Source organism: Solanum lycopersicum, chromosome 11 (assembly GCF_036512215.1).
Source record: "Solanum lycopersicum chromosome 11, SLM_r2.1".
NCBI classification, from domain to species: domain Eukaryota; kingdom Viridiplantae; phylum Streptophyta; class Magnoliopsida; order Solanales; family Solanaceae; genus Solanum; species Solanum lycopersicum.
Genome location: NC_090810.1, coordinates 60,731,598 through 60,747,314, shown reverse-complemented (window position 1 = coordinate 60,747,314; position 15,717 = coordinate 60,731,598). Strand labels below are relative to the sequence as shown.

Here is a 15,717-nt window from a genome sequence, read left to right as displayed (position 1 = left end):
TTTCATTCTACGACTCGTGCTCCTAAATTCTATAATAAGGATAGAAAATCTCAACTATCTCACCCCAACTCATATTAGTTATATTCGGTACAAAGTGTAAACTAAAAATTATAACTATATAGGTGCAAATATTTTTGAAAAAAAAACTCAAATAACAACCAAAATAAAGAAAGAATACTAAATCCTACACTAACTAGTTACAACAACTAAAAAATATTTATAGCTATTGAACTCCTATGCACATTCTACTGTAAAACATAAGTAGAAGAACTTCAAATCTTGGCAATGAAATGACACCATTTTCTCACACTAAAAATGATCTTAAATTTCATGAATGAAAAATATATAATACTCCTATTTAGGTTGAAGCCCCATTTTCTTCCGCGTTTTCCCAACGTATAAATCCTTAGACTTGATCATCCCGGGGACTAATCCAATGATCGTTGTGAACGAAAATTGAGCCACTGCATCGTGCCTTCCTAACGAAACGATGATCTTAGGAGATGATCGAGGCTCGTATAATGTAAGTTTGCTTTCTTTTCCTCCACTCATCAAAAGTTTCAAGTTCTTCGCGGCCACTAGAGCATGTTTTTGAGCTGAATATCCTTGTTTAAGTTCCTGATAACGAAGAAAGCATTAGAATTCAATTGAAGAATAATAACAACAGCAACATACACAGTATTGATGAGAAAATAGAGTTTACGCAGCCCTTACTCCTACCTTGTGAAGTCCTCTGGCTATCGCTATATTATCAAAAAGATTCAAGATGTCTTTTAAATCGACTGTATGCTAACCCTCTTACAACAACTTATAGTGTGTACGCAGACCTTTCCCCTATCTTGTAACACATACAAGATTCCTCACTACAGAAATGATACATTTTCAAGAAATAAGAGATATGCAGTTTAGTGCTTACCTTAATATCAGTTATATCACCAACAGCAAATATGTTTCTGTGACCCTTGATTCTAAGATTTTCATCTACCTTCAATCTTCCAAAATTATCGATTCGATCCTTCAAATATGTCTCCCTTAACCACTCTGAACCCGGTGGCTTTCCTGTGCAAAGAAAATGGCAATCTGCTCTGATAGTTTCCCCAGACGAAGTGAAATATGTTCTGTTTCCACCTGAGTTGTCTGTGTTATTACTCAAATCGACAGATTGCATCAATTTCACTTCCACATTCTTGTTTTTTAACCATTCTAAGGTCTTGTCAGACGCTTTTGGTCCGATGAACTCTAGTAGTCTGGATCCGTCGTGCACCAAAGTTACTTTCTTTTGAGGAAAATCGACAGTGATTTCTGCAGCAAGTTCAACACCAGTAGGACCACCACCAACAATCAATATAGAATCAGCTTCTTTTATCTTTTCATTCTCTGCAACAACAAGATGAACGATGCAAAAATTAGTCGAACATCACTACATTTTGTCTAGTAATATCCTCACTAGTACATCTCAACATTCACGACTAGACAATTGACTGAATCCCATGAAAACTTGCTAGAGGAACCGCTGAACGTATACAAAAACATCCATGATTTACCTTTGTTTTATCATTTTCCAAACCAAAAACAGTCGAGCCACACGCCATTTTGACTAGTAATATCAAGTAGTAATCTATAACGTTAACAGGACGCTCACTAAAGAAAAGATTTAATCACTAGTACATCTCGTAGACAATTGGCTGAACCTCGTGAAATTAAACTTGCCAGAGGAACCGATTTACAAATGAAGAATCTTTGCTCAACGGATACAAAACACAAATGCTTTAGCTTCTTTTTATCATTTTCCCTAAAAGTTGATAAACTCAGCGAGCATAAACATTTCAAATGATCAGTACGTATAACTAATTTGCTCGTTGGAAAGCAGACAAGATGGTAAATAAAACGAATCAAACACGTGAATGATATCTTAACTAAGTCTTTGATGCTATGCAATATGTATATATACCTGTTTGATATTCTTCCAATCTGTCTGTTCTCGATACAGGCAGGGGATCGTAGTGACCGGTGGCTACCACAAGATAGTCATAGGTAACTTGATGTCCATCTGCAGTCAAGACTTCTTTGTTGGTAATATTAGTGACTTCAGACACTATGAGACGCCCATTGGCGAGGTAATCTTTGTGGTGAATCAATGATCTCTCCGCGAACAAAGGCTCTACCGTTGATCTTAAACTCGCCCATGGAATCTCGAAATAGTCCTTCCTGTTAACAGTTTTTTACTAATCAATACACATTGAACCAAATTGAACTACTTCATTTCTCATCTCAGATGATCACTCAACTAATAGTTTTTTTTATCTCATTTGCTTTGAGATACCAAATTTCTTCAACAAAGAAAGTGACTTTCACTGTAACAAAAATAATCATTAGCGGCAATTAATTCTCAATTGCTTCCATAAAGCCTTTAGCGGCATTGATTCTAATAACACTTATGTCAATATTTAATGCCGCTAAAAGTTATTTTTGTTGTAGTGTTTCTGAGATAGTAATTACTACGAAGGCCTTTTTTTTCAATTTGTTCTATTTTGAAGGATCCGAACTTGATGGACAAAGTGAAATCAATTGAGGTGCGGATAAGCTGACTCAGACATCACGATTATTCAAAATAATAATAATAATTAGCAAAACTTATTGAACTTACGGATCAATAAGAGTTAAATCTGCATCAAATTGAAGAGACTTTGCAATAAGGGAACCAGCAACTCCGCCACCGATAACCACCACTCTCCTCCCTCTTCCGCCATCGCCCCACTCCGGTGGATTCTCCATTATCTTCACAATTATTTTCTTCACAAAATGAAGAAATTTTTTTTTTAGATAAATTGAAAAAAAGAATTGACAAAATAAATAAAGAAGTTGAAAAAAAAATATGGAAATTGTCAACTACGCGGGAGTAACAGCTGTTTAAATAAGTAATATTTTTAATGACCAAGTCATGATGAATGGTTGGTACCTCTATTATTATTATTATTATTGTTTCGTATCGTTAGTTTAAATATAAAATTTATGTATATCTATATGTATATATTGTTTTACAATTAATTTGATGTGATCATATCGATATGTTATTTTTTTTATTTTATATTTATTTATTATTTCTGTTGCTATAATTTATGTGGTACAATTCAAAAATTCAGAGTAAAAAATTGTGAATTTGGGTAGGAATTTTTTTTTTTGAGATAAAAGATACTTATTTGGAAGTTATGTATAAATTGATAAATTCCAAACATATGAAAAAATTATGATCAAAGAAAGACTATTTTAAATCGCGATATTAAAAATATATCACATAAATTGAGACAATAATAATTATATGTTATCTTTTAATATATCTTTTTAAGGCAGATCTATATCGTACTTTATTTTTTTCATAAGCTGATTTTTTAAATTGTTAGTTTCTAAATTGTTTAATGATAAAAAATATATAACCAATTAAATAATATTTTTATAATACAAGACAATATAATATATTATGGCAAAATAATAGGTTGCACCATCCAAATTAGAAGTGTCATAGAAGATTCCAATTAAAGGAAAGAAAATTCAATATAGTATTATCGAAGAAAACTTCAAACTTTTCAGTACGCCGTCTATTTCATTTTATATGATATTATTATTTTTATTAATATATTTTAAAATTTTATTTAAAAATAAATTTTAACATGTTCATCTTTTCTTAATAAATTTCTAAATTTTATTATAACATTTTTTAAGTCATGGAAGAAGAAAAAAATGTCAGTTTTCAATCATAATATATCACATAAATTAATACGAAAAAAATTACATTCGACATTTTTGATACAGCTGAATAAAATATTAAGAGGCCACTTGTTATTACTCATTTTACCCTCCTCCACCACTCGGAGTAGAGCTATGTAAGACTGATAAATTTTATTTAAATTGTCTTGAACGAAAAATTATATTATTATTTACATATAGTTTAAAAGACTATGTGTGTATATATATTATTATTATTTATATATAGTTTTAAAGTTGAACCCCTATCAACGTTTTTGTATCTCTGCTTCTTTATATTTAATTTTAACCCCATCGATAATAAAAAGATATTCTAACTTCGTCATTGCCATCAACCACGTTAATTCCTTCGTCAGTTATTTCCGTCATTAGTCATATACATTATCAACTATTTCTATTGTCATCATATTTACCAATCAATCACATCTATCGTTAAGTGTCATCATCAATTATCACTATTAACTATCTCCACCAATCACGATTTATCATTGGCCAACATCTCATACGTAATTACTAATCACCACCATTACCACTCATTTTTAAAGTATGTTTCATAAAATTACTAACCATCTTAACCATAATTTTCTCTGGATATAATATTTAGTTATTACTTCACTTTCATTTTTCATAAATATCCTAAGGAACATTACACCATTACTTTATGGGCCAGGCTAAATTATTGAATATTCTTGTTCCCATCTTCTTGTTTCATATCCCATTTCATACTAGGCTATGTTATTTAAGTTGCGTTAAGTACGAAGGTTTCGAATTTGAGTCATGTTAAATATTAAGTAGCTTTTGTTAAAGAGTATTTTATTTCAAAATGTGAGACTTTTCAATGCGAATTTGGATTTAATCGAAGTCAATATGGAACTTTTCGATATGAATTCAGATTTAGTCGAACTCCAATATGGATATCGAATTGTCACAAAAAAAAAAGGATTGACTTACTAGAGTGATACGTAAAAATCTTATTCGTCATTTAGCATTCAAAAATTTCTTATTCGTGTCAGATATTTATATTAAATCAATATATATTATGCGTTTGTGGGTATATTTCTATCACTTTAATCATGGTTAACTAATTAAACAAAATTTAAATTATAACAAGTAGATCGAAAAGCTAAGCAAATGCCTATACAATAAGTTGATTCAATTTAATTTTTTTAAATACTCACATTAATTAGTTAATATTTTAGTATCGTATCTTGTTTGATTTGAAATAGATCAAGAATCATAATCATGTGGTATCTTGCATTAAACATTTTTTAAGTGTAATTAACTACATATATAAGAACATGTAATAAAGTACAATAAATATCTTTGTTTTTTTTGCCATGTTGTATGTATAAGTTTAAATTTATATTTATTAAACTAATGTAGGATACAAACTTATCTACATGGCATGTATTGTTTTTGAAGATTAATACAATTTGGTTGATATTTTAATAAAAGATTTCTTTATTCTTAATTTGAAATCTCAGATTTCAACAGGAGAATAAAAAAAGATTTTAATTTAAAAATAAGATCGTTTCTTATTATTTTTAAATAATATCTCAAGTTTAAGGACGTGTACGATGAAATTGAAGTTATAAAAGGTTGATTTTTTTTATTTAGTTCGTAGGAAGGTTTAATATGAATGTAATTACTTCATAAATCAATTAAATTATTCATATCCATTTTAAGTAATTCATTATTACATTAGTAAGTAATTACATCTCATGTTTTATGCAGTAACACTATATCAAAAATAATTTTTAGTGATAATTTATTAATTAATTAATACATATTTTTAGAGGCAATTAATATTTTTCCAAAATTTCCGTAAACCCTATAGCGACATTCCATTTAATAATAAATTAACTAATATCAATAAAGGCTCTAACATACTTTATTTATTGTTATTATTATGTATATATATTGCCGTTATTATGTAAATAGAGAAGTAGAACTACAACTCTATGTACTGATTCAAATGAGCTCAATAACTACTGCTTTAATTACATATTTATATTAATAAATTCGTCAAAATATTTATAATTAAAAGGAGCTATGGAAAATTTAGAACTTACCAATTTTGAATTTTGGCTCTACCTTTTAAATAAGTATTTATTCGTTTTTTATTCATATATTTAAATATTTCGAATTTAAATTATGAAAATTAAATGACATTTAATTAAAAAAAATATTACCATTTTCATATATAATTTCAGATTAATTAAATTTGAAAGTGTATTTTAAAAATGAGCACATGGTTCTGCAAAACCACATGATTCTGATTAATTCACCTCGTTATACACAAATTCCATAAAAACAGAACTTTATACTTTTTTTGGTTAATAATAATAATAATAATAATAATAATAATAATAATTTGAGTAACTCAGTTTATTAGACAACTATGATTATACTCTATAAGTTTATAATGAAATGTTTCAATTTCAAAAGATACGTTACAAGTTACAATAATAACAAATTTAGTATATAATTTTATAAATCGTTATAACAATAACAAATTTAGTATATAATTTTATAAATTAAATTCGATTAAGATAAATTATATATAGATTAAGAAAGGAGTCATTTTAAAGCATAGGATGATGGTATGATGCATATTTTTTTCTACTTTTTGTCAAAAAAATATATAGCCTATATATTCAATATATATTCAAAATGTTAGTTATTAAAAATATATTTAAATTTAAACATCATTAACATAATTGACAAGAAAAATTAGGTATAGTTCTATCAATTCTTTTCGACTCTTCAAATAATTCAGATCATATTTCTATCTCTTGAAAAAATAAAAAGATTATTTTTGACTTATAAGATTACTTTAAAAATAATTATTAGAATATCAATTTATAATAATATACGATTCTAAAGTTCTTTTTATATCACTTATATAAATTCAGATTAAGTTAGCAATATTCATTTTTCATTTTATACGAGATAGTATATATAATAGTGATATATAAATCAAACTATTTAAAGATAATATTCTTTTAAAATTGAACTATGTTTTTTACTTTTTTATTTCATGCTTTATTAGTATTCTATGGCTCGAACGATCAATCTAAATTTAAAAAATTCAAAATAAAAGGCCTCATTTTAAAATGATAAAATGCTTTTAAAATTCAAAAACTCTTTTAAAACCGAGTAAATTAAGTCATTCATATACAGCAAAATCTTAAATTATTATCACTATCTAAGGGTAATTTTCATTATACATCATCACTCATTAGACAATTTTATAAGTTGCAAAAATAATCATCTTTTTTCCTTAATATTATTTCATTTAAATTCAAATAGTTTAATTGTGTATATATGATGTGAGAGAGAAAAAATTAGTTGGAAGTTGCACTAGTTTTTGGCAACTAAACCTACCACCCTAATCATGATTAAACTAATAAATTATATCTTTCAAAAACTTTAATTAAAATATTTTACTTTATTGCTGTTGTTTTCTTTATCTCAATTTATATAATGTATTTTAATTAAATCTCAAGTTGCGTTTAAATGGGAAGAATTTTTTAACAAGATAATATAATTTAAAATAATTTATATGTCTGTGTTTAATTGTTTTATAATTTTATCAACAAAATCCTTACTTTTTTTTCATCTACCTCATATCTTATTTTATTTTTTAAAGGTACAAAAATTACTCTTTAAGGTTATTAGTGTAAGATATTATGAAATAATGAGATTCCATATAATTTATTTAAATATTATATTAATTAAATTAATATAACATAATATAGCACAATATTATGAAATGACAAGAAAATAAAATGACCATATTATAAAATAAAAAGTTTAAACTTAAATTATTTATAAATATATTCTTTCAAATATAAATTAAAAATAAAATAAAATATAGTGAATTTGGAAATTTGGAATTTCTTGAGTATCAATTATTAATTAAAAAATAATTCATAGATGCTCCTCCACTCCACATATGCATTCATCAGAGCTGAGAACTGTGACAACTGTTTCTTCAGATCAACCACTTTTCTTCAACAAAATAAAGAAGCAAAATACTATATATTACTAATAATAATTAGATTTTTTATTAAAAAAAAATTGAAAAAGAGTAGCACTACATCACTCACTCTAAGAAGATCCACCCCTTTTTCTTTTTTCACCTAAAAAAGTGTTCTACATTTGATTTCTCAAATACCCAAAAGCCTATTTTGAGTTCAATCTTACCATTCTTGAATAAAAATGCAATCTTTATGTGTTTTGTGTTTATGGGTATCTAAGTCTTGAATAAGAATGCAATCTTTATGTGTTTTGTGTTTGTAGGTATCTAAGTCTTGAATAAAAATGCAATCTTTATGAGTTTTGTGTTAAAGGGTATCAAAGTTTTGTTCTTGTCTATGGGATTGATCTGTAAAGATTGAATTTTTAGTTGTTTTGACTGATGAAGAAAATAGTGTGACTGATTTTTGAGAGTTCTTGGCATATTATTCTTTGGATTTATTCAAGTGTTTAGTTTAGGATTTTAGTAATGGAGTCAAGAATAGAACATTATGAGATCATGGAACAGATTGGGCGTGGAGCATTTGGTGCTGCTATTTTAGTTAATCACAAGCAAGAAAGAAAGAAGTAATTAAAAAGTTTGTTTTTTTCTTGAAAATGCTTATAAGATTTGAATTTGATGTATTATTGATTTTGTTTCTTTGTGGGGTATCTTGAATTTATAGGTATGTGCTCAAGAAGATTCGATTAGCTCGACAAACAGAACGTTGCAGGAGATCTGCTCATCAAGAGGTAGTACATTGTGTTGTTTCTCAATTTTAAGTGGTTATTGTTTTAGCATTTTGTGTATTTGTTTCTTTGTGGAGTTACTAATAGTCTGTTTAGCCAAGTATAATTGAAAGTCAAAAGTACTTATTTTATAGAGTTGAGCTGTTTGGCCGAGCTTTTAGGAAGAAAGTAAGTGTTTTTGAGTAGTAGCAAAAGCTGTATTTCAAAAACTTGAGAAAGTAGTTTTGCTCCAGAAGCACTTCTTTGACCTTGCCAAGCACAAAATTGTTGCTCTAATATCAGCATAGTGTTTTACAAATTGATTAGCCAAATACAAACTGCTACTCTCCGATGTACTTTTTTGGAAAGCACCTCTGACAAAAGACACATTTCAAAATAAGCAAATTTGGAACCAAACAGGCCATTAAGTAATGATAAAGAAAATATTGGTGCTGGAAGAAGAGAAGATTTTCTTTAGCTTAAATCATTGAGTATGATGGCTTTTTCTCCTGAATAGTATATTTCAGGCAGAGTGTACTGGAAATTAAAGTTTGAATATGATGGCTTTTTGTCGTGAATAGTTTATGTTCATCAACTATTGAGTTTGAAGTTCACTTCTATTTTGGACCAGGGATGCTCTTTTGAATCCCTTTATCTAGTTTCTTTTGGTTTCAGAGTTGAATTTTATCTTTTTGCCGATTCTGATTTTACCCGATTTCTTGACTAGCTCTTGTTGTCGCTTGAGAGTGTTTCCATATCACTTGATAAAGATTATACATCTGTGATTCACTATATAAGTGAAACTTCAAGAAGTAAATGTAGCTAAATTCTTATGTTTTCTAGTTGTGCTCCATTTTGTCTCTATCTTATACATTTTTCATCTCAATATGTTCTCATCTTGTCTCTTCTTGTTTATTTGGTGCATGAGACTCTCTTCTCTATGTAAAGTTACGTAAATGCATAGCTATTCAAAATTCTTGACATGTACTTTCTTGCAACTTGGATGCGCAGATGGCACTAATCGCTCGTCTTCAACATCCATATATTGTTGAGTTCAAGGAAGCATGGGTAGAGAAGGTAAGAACCCTGATTTTGTTTTCAAGTGCTGAGTTGACTATAATATCCTTAAAATTGGTGATTATTTTACTCTCATGTTAATCGTACTGTAGGGCTGCTATGTTTGCATTGTTACCGGCTATTGCGAAGGTGGTGATATGTAAGTGTCTATATAACTTTTCATTTTCCACTAATTTTACTGCTAAACTTAAGTTTAACAATGCATATTTTGATAGGGCTGAACTGATGAAAAAAGCAAATGGGCAATATTTTTCAGAAGAGGTATGTTGACAATGTATTTTAGTTTATCGTTTTGCTGGGACATGTTAATTGTACATCTAGATTGTAGATTACGGACACCGGAAAACAAGTTTATAGCTAAGTTACACGTTAATTTGTTCAATTGGTTGGGGTAATGTATTATTGCTCTAGTATAAACTTCAGTTAGTTGCCATTTTCGGGTGTCTAATCCTCAAGGGATGTTCATAATGCAGAAACTTCTGAAGTGGTTCACTCAAATTTTGTTGGCAGTGGAATATCTGCATTCAAACTTTGTACTGCACCGTGACCTTAAAGTGCGTATCTTGTTATCTGTTAATATCGCTTTTAAAACTTTTTTCTCTTAAATCTATTTTCTGAGGTGATTTCTGCACCTTTCTGTGGCAGTGCTCAAACATCTTTCTGACCAAGGAACACAACGTTCGCCTTGGTAACTATTAACTACCAATGCTTTTGTTCTTTTATTGAAGTGAAGATGGATACAGTCGATTTTTCTGATGTAGGCCTGCATTTTCTATTTCCCGTTTACTCTTTTCTCCAGGGGATTTTGGCCTTGCGAAAACGTTGAAGGCTGATGACTTGGCTTCTTCAGTATGTATCTGATACCCGATGCTTTTCTTTGTTATTTTCACCTAAACTATGTAGCTCATATTAGTTTCTACATTCTTAAAATGAAATGTAGGATACAGCATGGCACGGGTAAATCAAGTTGGTGTTTAATTCATTTGTTTGATTGTTTACGTTGTAGAAGTTAGTCTAACAGAAGGCAGACCTAGAGTCATGCATGGGTTCATATGTCTTATATTGTTTATTACTGGCATAGATACATTTCAGAAATCGTAGTTCAGTATCTTATTTCTACCTCTTTTGAATTACTCCACCCTTGTCCATTTTATTGATGATGTGCTGTGTCCAACATGTATCATTTTGGATCAGATATGGGCAACAGTACGAACTTGCATGATAATTAAGCACGATCTGAACTATATTTTGCCTAAATAAAACCTGGTATTTGGTTTCTAAATATTTTCCTACTTAGCAAAGCCATAGAGAAAACAGGAACCAAGGATGCGAACACTCAGGAGTGTTACACTCGGGATGACCTAGCCTACATCCCCTCCCCCGTCCCCACCCGCTAGGCTAAAGAAAAATAACAAGAAATAATGGAAGATATCACTTAATGGAAATAAATAAGCTAAAACTTCTAGTGGAAGAGATGTTTCAGTAAGCTAATAGTGTTATTTTATACTCCAGGTGGTTGGAACTCCCAATTACATGTGCCCGGAACTTCTTACGGATATTCCATACGGTTTTAAATCAGATATTTGGTCCTTAGGTATGTAACTCCTTTACTTCATTCTGGTTGAAGTGCATTTGTATCTTACTTTGAATGTGGTGCCAATTGGAGTTCTCTGTAGACATTCATTTCCAATAATTTTTGGAAGATACGAACCTCACCTCTGTATGCCATCTGTTACCACACCTTTCATTTCATAAGGTTACTTCTTTCCCAACGCTGAGGACACTGGTTTGTTGTAACAATAATCTTGTGTCTATTTGATATATATATGTCATTGTGGGCTTCTTCTGTGTCTTAAATCCATTCATTCTTGACCAGGCTGCTGTATGTATGAAATGGCTGCTCACCGCCCTGCATTTAAAGCATTTGTAAGGCTTCTTGAATTTGTTTCTATTATCTCCATTTCAATTCCTTGGCTACATAATGAAATGGGGAACTGACCTTATATTTTATCTCTATTGATTAATTTACGAATTGAAGCTTAAATGATTGGCTCTGCATATATAGAGACCCTGGGATGGGTGTTTCATTTGTAAGTTAGTGAATTCAAGTGACAAGTAAATCCAAATTCCAACTTTATTGTTGAAGAGATGTTCTTCCTTTTAAGCCTGTCCCGAAAAGAATGTCGTCTTTCTATAATTAAAATGATTTTCACTTCGAAATTCCCCTTTACCCTTATCTAAGGTTTATTTTAGACAACAAATTTCAAAAAGTCTTGTTTTTCTTTCTTAAACTTTGTGCCAAGTCAAACAATGCAACATAAATAGGGAGAGAGGGAGTAGATGTCAAATCAAAGTACAAACTGTCTTACTTGTATAGAGAACTCAGTTTGGACTTCTAATAAGTTAAGCCCTTATCTCTAACTAAAACATCAAGATAAAATCAAACTGATATTAGAGGTTTTAGCTACTTAAAGCGGGAGTGTGCCCAAAAATTGAGAAGAGTGCCACTAATGTTGTGGCGAATGAGGCCTACTACACATTAATAACCGGTGAAACACCGAACTAGACAAAATTCAGTGAACTATTTAAGCTATCAATGTGATGATCAACGATTTACTGTGGCATAATCTTGAAAATAGTTAATGCTGAATGATGCTGTGAGTCTTGGTTGTGGGGGCAAATAAGTGTAATTTCATTATATATATGCAACTTATTGTATGTTTGTTTCCTCAAAATGAGAACCTTTTGCTACTTATACTAAGTTTCACTCTTCATAACACACTCTATAATGATCCAGGACATGGCAGGACTGATAAGCAAAATAAACAGATCATGCATTGGCCCATTGCCACCTTGTTATTCTCCGTCCTTGTAAGTCAGGCCTTTGTTTTGGGAGCATAATTTGTCTTTGTGCTAAAGCTTCTGCTCACAGGTGTTTAATTGATAATTTGTGTGAATATTTAGTCATGTTTTAGGATATAATTTTTCTTCTTTGCTTTCTTGTAACTGTTAATGTTCTGCAATGGCTCCATTATCCACCGAATTCTAAACCGTACACCACTAACCTCAAGGATTTCTTGGTCATCAAAAAGATAGTTGTTATGGTCTATCTTCTCCTTCCTCGCGGCACATGACAATTTCTTTACACTTGGAAGCAAATGTTAACACTTCGAAATACTAGAATCTGAAATCACATGTACTCGTAATCCTTCTATAAGATGTTACATGTTCAAGTTATCAACTTTCGACAGACAACAAATCCGAGCCTCAATCTTGACATCGTGAATGCTCTATTCTTCTGTTGCATGCTTATTTGAGATGGTGCATTTGTTTGTCATTATATTTCATTTGGATATTGTTTTCACAGAAAAACTGTTATTAGAGGAATGCTGAGGAAGAGCCCCGAGCATCGACCTACTGTAAGCTTACCAATCTTGCAATTAAATTTTTGTGTCGGAATGTCATGTCCATTGTCTGACCTCAACATTTTCAGGCATCGGAACTCCTGAAGCACCCATATTTGCAGCCTTATGTGGATCAGTATCGACCATCCTTTAGTCCTCCTCCGTTAAGTTCTCCTGAAAAACCTCTCACTGCTGGTCATGACTCCGGAAAGAATATGACAGAAAGCCAAAGTAGTACCAGTTCATGCAGTGATAAAGATAGTTTAAAGTCGAGTGAGAACTTGCAGGAAATGACTTGCAATGATGACCATGAAGGCACTAACACGAATGTTGCCTTTGTTAATCACAAAGATTTTGAGCAACATTATTCTGGTGAGGAACATCACGGGGCCGACGCGGAGGACTATGACTCTAGGAACATTTTGCATGACGAGAAAAAATGTGATGCAGAAGCTAAGCAACCCACAACTATAAAAAATATTATGTTGGCTTTGAAAGAGGGAAAAACGAGGGAACATAGTTCTCCTATGAGAGGTGGCAAGACAAAGGTCAGTGGTACTGGTGCAAGCAAAGCTAACATTGAAGCATCACCGAAAGTCCTAAAACCAGGTTCACCTACTCCTACCTCGAAATCTAATGCACATACACCACCTACTTTGAACAATCAGGTATCAAGTCCCTAATTCTCTTATCTTGACTAGCGCTTGACTCTTAGGTTGATAATATCTATATTTTAATTACCTTTTCCTTGCAGTTGCCTACCACTGAGTCCACCCCAAAGAATAAACCAAGAAATGGGGGAATCTCTCCCTCTGGCACTATAAGACAAGTCGTTCATGATAGATCACCTACAAGGCCCAGACAGAGAACACCTCCTAAATTTACTAAGCAACCGTCGTTTACTGGAAGGCTTCAGCCAGTGTGTCATGATGCCTTGAATTCTGCGAACGATGATGTAGAGTGTGGTCCAAATGACAAGTCGCATGACCCCGAAAGGATTCCCAATTCTTTTCCTGATGGCTATCACATACATGCCACAAAGAAAATTCCCGAAAGGATTCCTAGTTCTTCTCCTGATAGTTGTCACATACATACCACAAAGAACAGCATGCTGCATTCTCGAAAGGTTTCATCAGGAGCTTCAAAAGGAATGCAAACAGAGAGCAGCAATTCTGCTTCTTCTTTAGTGTCGATCCAAGGATTTGAACTTTGTGATGATACAACAAATCATTTTGTCAACTTGACCGAACAAATGGTTGGAAGTCATGAACAATCTAGCGAAACTGAAACCATAGGGTCAAGACCTTCGTGTTCAGTTACTACATCATCACACTCAGATAATGCTTATAGTTCAATGGGAAACCATGAAGATAACCAGAAATCCGAAGCAGGCTTCGTTGAAATTTTTGAGGAGAATCATCAAAGTTTGGACGTTGGTACTTGCAATGAGAGATCAAATTTGTATGCAGCTAAAGATACTGCGTCTCCTCACTTGATAGAGATTGCCCTTTGTGATGGTGATTCCACAACAAGCAAGCCTGATTCTACCACTGATATTTTGCATCTGACTAACCCCAGTTTAGTATCCTGTGGTAAAATCAAGTCTAAGACAAAGTTGTCATCCTCCACAACAAGCGTCTCTCCCACTACTCCACTCGTTTCCTCAAGCCAAAACAATCTGCTCCACTCTAACCTTACCTCAAATGCCAATGGTGATGACAAGTTCTTGACCAAGGAACTCTTTCCATCGACAACTGAAAGTGCCTCCCCTTCCACCCCTCCTATTACAGCCAGCCAAAATATTTTTTTGGCTGACAAGGTAAGTGTTCCACAAAATGTGATTCTTGAAAAAGCGGCTTCTTCTCAGCTCAAACCAGCTTTTGATGATGTCATACATGTCATAAGGCACAGTAGTTTCCGAGTGGGTATTGAGCAACCAGTGATTGACAGTGTGGAGAGAAATGTTGATGTTGGAAAACGTATGAATGTGGTAAGAGATGAGCTTGATAGAAATCTAGCTTCTCCTATTGCTCCCAAATCGTCGTCTACTTCTGGATCAGTGAGTGTTAAATCCAATATATCCGATTGTGTCCATAATAAGGAAATGGATGTAAGAAACCAGGGCAGTCCCACCTCTTCACGTCCAAGATTAGATTCTTCGGAACCATCAAAGGCCAACGCAACACTTGTGGAGGACGAACGACCAGTAAAGGAAATATTAGATGTCAAATCTTTTAGGCAGAGAGCAGATGCACTTGAAGGGCTGTTGGAATTATCGGCTGACTTGCTGGAGAATAACAGGTTAGAAGAGCTCTCTGTTGTTCTTAAACCATTCGGTAAGGACAAGGTGTCGCCAAGAGAGACAGCTATCTGGTTGGCTAAGAGTCTGAAAGGAATGATGCTTGATGATTCTGCAAGAAATTCATGATCCATTATGCAGATGACATGTCCATTACTTTCAGTAGTGTTTCTCTACTCTTCAACTTCCAATCAACTTCTCCAAAGGAAACACTTAAATAGGTTCTTTGACTATCCTTTTTCCCTTTTAGTATTTTAGCAATTTTTTCTTTCTAGTAACTGTATATACAGAGCACACAGATTTGAACCATTTTTTGTTCCGCGAAATGTAACAATATCTCCTTACATCACCTTTTACTTACTGTTATCGCGATTTTGATATGTTGTACTCTGCTGTTTTTCCAATGCATAAACTTTTGAGCCAATT

The 15,717-nt window shown here is 31.9% G+C and overlaps 2 protein-coding genes across 2 annotated transcripts; one reads left to right on the top strand and one right to left on the bottom strand.

The window, feature by feature from the left end:
• Positions 1-119: 119 nt before the first annotated feature.
• LOC101263577 (uncharacterized) lies at positions 120-2,936 on the bottom strand. The gene is made up of 4 exons (XM_004251181.5): positions 2,648-2,936; positions 1,952-2,208; positions 917-1,377; positions 120-618 (listed from the first exon to the last, which is right to left on the bottom strand). Exons 1-4 carry the CDS (start codon positions 2,773-2,775, stop codon positions 355-357), a joined length of 1,110 nt encoding a protein of 369 aa, XP_004251229.2. The 5' UTR covers positions 2,776-2,936; the 3' UTR covers positions 120-354.
• Positions 2,937-7,657: 4,721 nt separating this feature from the next.
• On the top strand, positions 7,658-15,715 carry LOC101261584 (serine/threonine-protein kinase Nek5-like). Its single transcript, XM_004251389.5, has 14 exons — positions 7,658-8,370; positions 8,469-8,535; positions 9,523-9,588; positions 9,681-9,727; positions 9,804-9,849; positions 10,062-10,142; positions 10,234-10,276; positions 10,388-10,437; positions 11,101-11,182; positions 11,465-11,514; positions 12,386-12,459; positions 12,956-13,007; positions 13,082-13,660; positions 13,747-15,715. The coding sequence occupies exons 1-14, from the start codon at positions 8,273-8,275 to the stop codon at positions 15,418-15,420; spliced, it is 3,009 nt and encodes a 1,002-aa protein (XP_004251437.2). The 5' UTR covers positions 7,658-8,272; the 3' UTR covers positions 15,421-15,715.
• Positions 15,716-15,717: the final 2 nt, after the last annotated feature.